The 9,337-nt window shown below is 42.6% G+C and overlaps 1 protein-coding gene across 2 annotated transcripts in view; it reads left to right on the top strand.

Annotated features, from left to right (window-relative positions):
- The window catches only part of Sae1 (SUMO1 activating enzyme subunit 1), a 54,578-nt gene that overhangs the window by 15,758 nt on the left and 29,483 nt on the right, over positions 1 to 9,337 (top strand). For both annotated transcript variants that reach the window (XM_031385440.1, XM_031385441.1), the window contains exons 4-5: positions 492 to 634; positions 2,247 to 2,346. In XM_031385440.1, the coding sequence (XP_031241300.1) occupies positions 492 to 634; positions 2,247 to 2,346 (243 nt within the window). The remainder of the gene's footprint in view (positions 1 to 491; positions 635 to 2,246; positions 2,347 to 9,337) is intronic.

The following is a 9,337-nucleotide window of genomic DNA, read 5'->3' as shown; positions in this document are numbered from 1 at the left end:
TGTGTGTGTGGTGTGTGTGTGTGTGGTGTGTGTGTGGTGTGTGGTGTGTGTGTGGTGTGTGTGTGCGTGTGTGTGTGTGTGTGTGTGTAGACACTCAAACATGACCTTTTGGTTAAAAAATTGGTTTCAGTTGTCAGCAGAATTTGCTTGATTTTCTAGTGTAGATTACCTTGATAATTCTGTCTTCATGAGAACTATGAAGTGTAGTTTATATGCTCATGGACTAAGGGAACAGACTGTCGTGAGTGGTTTTACTGTCCGGCTAAATTCTTCTCTTAGGTGTGAGAAGTGGTCATCATATCATGTATATTTTCTACACCCTCAAACCTGCAACTTCTCTTTTGTCTTTTATTCACAGCACCCAAAGAACCTGTTGTTCCTGTTGAAACTGGTCTTAAGCCTACGAGGGAGACAGTTAGTTTATTTATGTAGACAGCAGGGCAGTGATTCACAGTTTGCAGCTCTTACTGGTCAGTTCCTGTCTCCCTCAGGTGTGCCTGACTTGCTGCTCCAGAGACGTCATCATTAAAGTCGACCAGATCTGTCACAGAAACAGCATCAAGTTCTTCACAGGAGATGTCTTTGGGTACCATGGGTACACCTTTGCAAATCTTGGAGAGCATGAATTTGTAGAGTAAGTGCTGGGAGGACAGGGCCTAAGGGAGCATTCCACAGTGGAGTAGTATTTATGATAGGAAATGAACTGCTTCAATGAAATAGCTTACTTTACTATAATACTTCAGAACATTCTAAAACAAAGGGTTAACAAATTATGAAGCAGAGTTGTTTTGTGGATTCACACTTTTGTTGTTTTTTTCAAGGCATTGTTTGTCTGTTTGGCTGTCCTGGAAATCTGTAGGCCAGGCTAACTTCCAACTCAGAGATCTACCTACTTTTGCCTACTGAGTGCCATGCTGCCCAGCTTGTGGGTTCAGAATTTTAGGAGACATGTAGACCCCATCTTTGAAAGCAGTGATGTCATCTGAAGCCCAAAGTGCATCATGTGGGTGTCCCAACTCCTGAACTTGAGGGTTGGAACTCACATGCTGTCCAGGAAAGTTGTGCTTGGGTTTTAAACACTTGTTCCTTAGCTTGTGCTTGCATGTTGAGAGATGGAGAGAGAGTACCTGCTAGTTAAATGTGTAGTCCTTTGGGCACATTCAGCCTGCCTTGGAAAAGCTCTGAGGTTCAGAGCCTACTGTGGAGCAGACAGACCTTATCCCTCATTTTGAACATGAAGCTGCAGAACTTAATAATTCTCACATGACAAGACCTGCAGTGTTTTTACTTACAGCTTTCAAGACAAAGATGGCAGACGGTATTTATAAAACTATATGAGCTGGGTATTTGGCCACTATTCATTTTTATTTTCTTGCTTGCTCTCTCATCTCAATCTCTCAAACAGCATGTGAAGCCTACCTTGCCAGCGAGTGATACAGTTGGGCACAGCTTCCTGCTAAGCAGTGAGTGCTCTCATTGTTCAGCCTCTTCAGCAAGTCATTGGCCCACAAGTTTCTTGGCTGGTGCACACCTTAATCCCAGCATCTGGGAATCAGGCAGGTGGACCTCTGAGTTCTAGGCCAATCTGATCTACAGAGTGAATTCTAAAACAGCCAGGGCTACACAGAGAAACCGTCTCCAAAACCATTGGGGAGCAGGGGGGAAACCTTTGAAAGGGGCAAATATGTTCTCACCATCTCCTGCCCTAGCCCCCCAGCAGCTTTAGAAAGGTCTGGTTCTAGGAGTGTTATGAATTGCACAGTTATAACAGAAGCAGGCTGGGCTACTCTAACATGAGATTTCCACAGCAGAAGGAGGAATTAGGGTTCACTTTTTAATTCTTGATTCCTCAAGAATGTTTGCAAAGCAGTCTCTTTGGCTCATGGGAGCTTGCTTATGCCAGGCAGTTTGCTTATGCTCTTTTCTTCCCATAATCACATCAGGGACAGCTAGTCTAAAAATGGTTAACTGATTTATCAGATCTCTCCAGGGGTCATGGTGAGATTTGAGCTCAGGCCTCATTGATTCCAAAGCCTTTTGGCTTTCTTCTTCTTTGTATATTTGTTTTATCGAGGCAGGGTTTCACTGTGTAGTCTTTGGTGTCTAGGAACTCACTTTATAGACCAGGCTGGGCTCAGCCTTTTGTTCATTAGACATAGGTATCCTGTGAGTTGATAACATTTTCTAAAATTTACATTCCAGTGATGGGACTTTCAAACTTGGCTTTCTTCCATTTATCTCTCTAGAGAGAAAACCAAAGTTGCCAAAGTCAGCCAAGGAGTGGAAGATGGACCTGATGCCAAGAGAGCAAAGCTTGATTCATCGGAGACAACCATGGTCAAAAAGGTAAGTGAGAGAGCTGAGATCAGAAACGCTGCGACCTTTCCTAACTGCCAAGGAGGAAGGGGAAGCCCAAGAGTGGGGGACACTGACTAGGGCACAGCTTCTGCTGATTCCAGCTGGCTCTTCCCTCCCGAGGAAATGGGTTTATATTCCTAATGCATTGTTTGTTTGTTTGTTTGTTTGTTTGTTTTTTAAAAATTAGAAATCCTTTACAGTTCTGGCAGCCTTTTCAAATGATTCAAGAACTGTTCTGGTGCAGCACCCTGGTGGCCAGATGACAAGTTTGTTAAACTTACTTAGCATAAAAGGCATCAGTTTTGACCTCTAGTGTCTGAAGCAGTGTGACAGACCGGAGCAGAAGTAGTGACTTTTCCCTCTTATCACCCACAGTCCTTCCAGTCAGTTTCTTTTTCTACATCGGTATACAGCTCAGTAAGGTTCTAACTGTGCAGGGGTCAGTTTAAATTTACCCCACCCCACCTCCCAGATTGGGTTTCTCTGTGTAGATCTTCACTTTTTCTTTTTACCTTTTATGAATATGGGTGATTTACCTTTGTGTGTGTGTGTGCGCGCCATGTCACAGTGATCTATGAGACTGGAAGAGGGTGTTAGACCTTTCTGAGACCAGAGTTAAAGTTATGAGCCAGTCATGCCTGTATGTAAACCAGTGAGTACCAGGGAGGTGGAGACAAGCAGATTACTGGGCCTTGCTGGTTGGTCAGTGGAGTGAGTACCAGGTTCAATAATAGATCCTGTATCAAAAAGGTGAAGAGTTAGGCTGGTGCTCACTGGCACATGAACCCAGCATGCCTTATTCCAGCATTTAGGAAGTAGAGACCGGGGATCAGAAGTTCAAAGCTATTTGTTCCAGTTCCAGGTTAGCCTGGATTTTGTCTCAAAACAAACAGAAAGGTCTTTAATATGTGTCTAATTATTGCTGATGTTGTGTGTGGGTTTTTGTTTTGCTGCCCCCCCCCCCCCATTAGGTATAGAACCTGGGGACTTGGGACATGTGTTTGGGTCTAGTGTAGTGATTAATCACATTTTAGAGAAAGCAGTTAGGAGAGTGAACAGAAGGCAATGGTTTCTTTAGCTAGTGGTAGACAATAAAATCTTGTACTGGGAAAAGCAATTTGAAGTGGCTGGTATTGGTTTTGTTAAACTGAGAAATGATGGGACCAAGCCCATATTTAGGAAAGCAGCTGGTTGGAATATCCACTTAAAGTTGCACTGAGGGTTAGAGGTTCTGTGCAGGAGCCACAGCACTGGGACTAAGTTTCCCTGCAAGGCACAACTGTGCATTTTCTGCCTCATACTTTTGTGTTTGTGTTAGGATAGCTTTATCTGTGAGCCTGGTACAGAGGAATTATTAAGCTCCAGAGTGAACATTAGAGTTTGGGCCAAACCTGAGGTCCCTTTCTTTTTGAGGCCCAGTCAGGCTTTCTCTGCTTGCTTGTCTGAGTATGGTGGGGAGAGAAATTGTTAACAAATGGAGGAGCACAAAAGGAGCTTTGTAGACGGCTCTGTCAGTTTATAAATCACACCCTCTTACAAGTGTGACACTTGGCCCTGGTGTGAAGGGTTTTATGGCTTAAGGGCCTTCTCTGATTGAGGCCCACATTTTGCATTCAAATGGAAAAAGCCCTTGCTTTGTTAGCCATTCACAGCTGGAAGTTTCCCTGGAATCGCTGCTGATGCTGCCCACTAGGGTGGATATGGAAGCTTCTTTTGGGAGCCACTTTTCTTCACTATGAGGAGAATGTGGGGACCCCAGGCCATTACTTGGCAGCCTTGGTGTGCCATTCCAGAGCACTCTGCCAGCCCTTTGCCCTTTGTGCAATGTCTTCTTTACAGAGGGCAGAAATTGAAGATATCAAAATATTCCCCAGCTGACATTGTTAGTCAGCTGTTACAATGGGACTATTCAGCTGGGATTCCAACCCTGAGCTCTTGAGGGTGCACAGCATGCAGCACATTCCTTCTGACAATCCCCTGGATTCCAGACCTTGGTTTTGTGTCTCACCGGGAACCCAGGGCAAGGACAGGGTGTGTCAGTGTTTAGCCTGTGGCTTTGCCACCTGGTAGGAACAACTTCTCTATTTGGGGAGAGAGGGCCTTGGGATTTTATTTTACTTATTTATAATTTTTTGAGTGTGTCAGTTCTGGCTGACCTGGAACTCAGAATGTAGACCAGGTTCACCCAAATCTTCTGCCACCAGCCCAAGCGGCCCTGGGACTAGTTTTGTCTAGTTAAGTTCCTTCACCCAAATTTTAAGGTTTCCTAAATTGTACAGAATAAGTAGTTGGGCTCTACTCAGATTGCAAGATGGGGTGAGGGAAGCAGCTACTTCCTGTTTCCTGTGAAAGGTGTCTGTAAGAGTCCCCCTCTCCCACGTGTCCTAGGTTCAATCAAATGTTGTAAAACCACTTTGGGTTCAAGGTACATGGTGTGCTCCTAAATTAGAAACTTCAGAAAACAAAGAGGAAAAACAGAGCTTGTGGTTTTCACACATCTAGGAAGTTGGGTCTTTTAACACACATATGCCTGTGATAAATAGGGCAGTAGGAAAGGCCCAACTGGAGGCAGCTGGCACTTGGGTTTGTTTAGCATCTTTTTGGTACTTTGCTTTTTAAGTTGCATGTGTTTACTTTGTGTGTGTCTATGTCTGGGGCCTGTTAAATATTGTAGGCAGTTCTTTTACCACTGAGCTACAACTCCATTTTCCCTTTAGATTTTAGTCCCTGGGCTGGTTAGATAGGTAAAGGGACTTCCAACCACATCATCTAAGTTGGTACTTCAGAACATATGTGGTCGGAGGAGAGAGTCAACTCTTACAAATTGACCTCTGACCTCTATAAATGTATGTGTGCACACACAATAAATGAATAAATAAATGTACTTTTAAAATACTAGATTTTAGTCCTTAAAATTAAGAAAGTTTTGTTTATTGCCATGTTCTTAGGCCAGTGCTTAGCACACTCATAGTCAGGAAATACAGTTCAGTGTAATGGCATTTCCTGCAGGAGAAAATGACAAGCCTAAAGGAGATCTTTGTCATTTTAAACCTAGATTGTGGAATTAACTGTGAGGTGAACTAAATGACTTAGCTTTACAGTACATTAGTTTTCTTAGATCAGCTACTTGATCTGAGAGAACAATTCTAGAGTTAAGAAACTTGCTCAGAAACAGTTAGAAGTGACTTACTGAATTGTCAAGACAGGGTCCTCACAGACCAGTGAGGGTTATGGCCCTCTCAGGTGTCAAGATTGCTTGGTTTAGAGCTGCTGTTACCAACTTTTTTTGGTTGTCAAATGACTTTTCACAGGATTGCTGTTGAAAAACACAGATATTTACATTATGGTTCATAATAGTAGCCAAATTATAGTTCAGAGGTAGCAATGAAAATAGTTATATGGCCAGACAGTCCTTAATCTTAGCACTGGGGAAGCAGAGGCAGGCAGATCTCTTGAGTTCAACAACAGCCTGGTCAATAGAATGAGTTCCGGATCAGCCAAGACTCCTCAGAGAAACCCTTTTGAAAACAAAAAGGAAAGAAAGAAAAGAAAAAAAGAAAGAATTTTATGGTTGACGGTCACCACAATATGAGGAAGGGTTGCAGCATTAGGAAGGTTGAGAACTACTGGTTTAGAGATAAGAAATGCACTGGTATCTACAGAGTATTTGGTGGGATACTGGTGTCAGGTTTTCCAAGGAAGATACTTAGCTGAGATGGATGGAGAGTGATATCTTGCCTTATGGGGAAATTTTTCACTTCCAGTGACATGAACACAGAGGAGAGGATGAGCACTCTGTGGGTGTATCTGTCTGTGTGTCTGTCTGTTCCCGGCCCTCCATTCCTTCCTTCCTTTCTCTCTTCTTTCCTCTCTTCATGACTGAAAAAGGGTAGTCCAGCTGGGTTTAAACTCACTCCATAGCCCAAAGAGGTCTTGTGTTTTCAGTCTTTTCTGCTTCAGAATGCTGAGCAAGGCATACTGTTGCCACTGTATCTGATACACGTGTAAGTATGCACATAATTGCTTATTTCATGTAGAGAACCTTGAAGGTTAGCAGTTATAATAAAATCAGATACCTGGTTTCTCAATGCTGGCATACTAATCTCTGCTGCCCTTTTCTTTATTCTCTGCTTTATTTTATTCCTAAACAGGTGACTCTGGGGCTGCTGGGATATGTGAGTAGATTAAAAAGGCACCTGAAAGGGCAGACCCCACTCTTGCATACTTGCCTTTTTGTAGATCTAAAGAACTCAGGCTTTTGGGGCTGGAGAGAGAAGGCTCAGTGTTTAAGAGCACTTGTTGCTCTTGCAAAGGACCCCAGTTTCAGGTGATCCAGCAGTTGTGTGTGTGGTCCGAAGCATTCATATATCTAAAGTATAATGAATACATGGTTTGTTTTTGTCACTCTTTCAAAAAAAAAAAAAAGCAACTTTCTGTACAAGAATTTAAGCATAAGCTAAGACTCTTAGCTAGAACCATACATACTACCAAATTAAAGAGGCAAACATGTTTGACATGCCCTGTCTGAGCCTTTTTGCTGTCAGTGTAAATAATGGTTGTCAGCAGTTGGTTCTTGTTCCCATGTGTTTCTTCTCACGTCCATGTGCATAAGCAATATCTAGACTTACTCCCCATGTCTCTTCACTACTTGAGAACTGGTTCCCTGTTGCATGTGTGCTGCCACCTGCTATGTAAGAGAAGCATTATGTTGGTGGGACCATCTGTTTGTCTTTGTGGAGCTTTGCTGGCCTCTGTGGTAGTTACACATACGGCTATTTAATATTAAATACAGTATAAAAACGACAACTCTGGTGTTCAGCAAGCACCTGTAGCGGCTGGTGTGGGACTTACACACCCTTTATACCTGACTATACCATCATAATCAGTCTTCTAGGACAGTACTGCAGGGCTTTTTTGTGTGACTACATTATTGTTAATGTTTCTGTGCTGTTGATGGCATTCAGGTGGGTAAACTTGCCTGTTGGAGACAGCACTGTGCTAAGCATTCTGTTTGTGCGTGTGAGATTGTGTATAATCTACTTGGGCAATGTGTTCCTTTCTGTAGGGCAAATTAGGATAAAGGCATCTTCACCTTTTCCAGATTCTGTTGTTACTCTCAAGGATTTTTGCCAGTTTACATTCCGTGGCCAACAGCATGGAACAGTAACACTTGCTTACCTCAGGTTGTTTCAACTGTGCTGTTAAGTGAAAATTGTTTGGCTTATGGTTGTCATTTTGTAGAATACTTTTTTTCTTTTTAGATAGGTTCTCAATATCTGGCTCTGGCTGGTCCAGGAAGTAGCTTTATAGCCTAGGCTATAAAGTTGGCATTCTCCTGCCTCTGCCTCTCATGTTCTGGAGTTATAAATATGCATCAGCATGATGGGCACTTTTTTTTTTTTTTAAGGTAAAAAATTGCCACCAAATTCTGGTGGCATATGTATGCCTTTACTCTCACACTCCGGAGGTAGAAGACAAATTTCTTGAGTCAAGGCCAGCCTGGTCTACAGAATGAGTTCCAGGACAGCCAGGGCTACACAGAGAAACCCTATTCTGAAAAACCAAAAAAAAAAAAAAAAAAGGGTACAAACTCATTTCTCAGCAGCTTCTAATCATCTGGGGATGATTGATTGAATCTATACATTTATGCCATGGATTATATATGTTTGCACATAGAGGCCATCTGAGGTTAATATCAGCCTGTCTGTTGTCCTTGATTGCTATATTTAATTTATATAATGAGGTCAGGTGTCTTTTTAGAAACCAGAGCCCACCTTTTTAGCTAGTCCAGCTAGCCAGTTTGTGTCTCAAGTGCTGGAATTATAAGCCTACAACAAGCCTAACCAATAACCAGGTACGTTTACTTCTCTGTATATTATCAGTGAGTTCAGTACCTCTCAGCATACTGTTCATTCTAGTTTCTTACTGTTCCATTGTGTTAATTAATTCTCTTCTGTTAAGCAAGCCTGGCTCCCTGGATTGCAGTATTTGCTTGTATTAGCCGCTGGATGGATCCAGTATCCTGTTACTGTTTCTATGGAGATAGTGTTTTTATTCTATTTGCTAGACTTTTCACCCAGGGTACCCATACTTTCTTGGAAATTCTCTCCCCAGAAAATGTCTATGTGTGGTAATATGGGGACTGTATTGCTCAGGAAAAAGTAAGTGATGTTTAGGTCTTTTTTAATTGTGAGTATGTTTCTGGGTATGTTCAGGTCAGAAGCTTAGATCTCTTGGAATGGGAATTACGGGACTGTAGGAGCTGAGAATTGAACTTAGTTCTTCTGCAAGAACAGTATGTGCTCTTAACTGCTGTGCCATCTCTTCTAGGCCATATGCTCTTTTTATCTTAAAGTTTTAGTGTGTGTATATGCGTGTACACATCGGGAATCGGTTCTCTTCTTCCATCATGTGGGCTCCAGGGGGTGGCCCTCAGGTTGTCAAGCTTGACCAGTATCTTTACCTGCTGAACAATCTCTCTGGTCTTTTGTTGCTTTTCCTTTTTGTTGTTTCCTAATTTTTAGAGGGAGATCAGTAATACTTTTGCACTAAATAAGTTACAATTTAAAAATCTAGTCTGGCTGGGCAGTGGTGGCGCAGGCTTTTAATCCCAGCACTTGGGAGGCAGAGGCAGGTGAATTTCTGAGTTCAAGGCCAGCCTGGTCTACAGAGTGAGTTCCAGGACAGCCAGGGCTACACAGAGAAACCCTGTCTCCAAAAAAAAAAAAACAACAACAACAAAAAATCTAGTCTGTCCCATTGCATTTTCCAGGATAATTTGATTTGGGGCTAGAGCAGTAATAGAGCATTTGCTCAGCAGTTGTAATGTCATGGCCAACTTCAGCACAAGACAAGGAGTAATGTGCTTTAGATGGATGGCTTTCACGCATACACAGTCCTGCCACAGGACCTTTGCAAATGCTGTCTCTGCTTCTGTAGCCTGGACCTTTTGTCCCATCCCTTACTCTTTTTTTTTTTT

Source organism: Mastomys coucha, unplaced genomic scaffold (genome assembly GCF_008632895.1).
Source record: "Mastomys coucha isolate ucsf_1 unplaced genomic scaffold, UCSF_Mcou_1 pScaffold21, whole genome shotgun sequence".
NCBI lineage: Eukaryota > Metazoa > Chordata > Mammalia > Rodentia > Muridae > Mastomys > Mastomys coucha.
The sequence above is the reverse complement of the archived record's forward strand: the minus strand, read 5'-3'. Positions and strand labels throughout refer to the sequence as shown.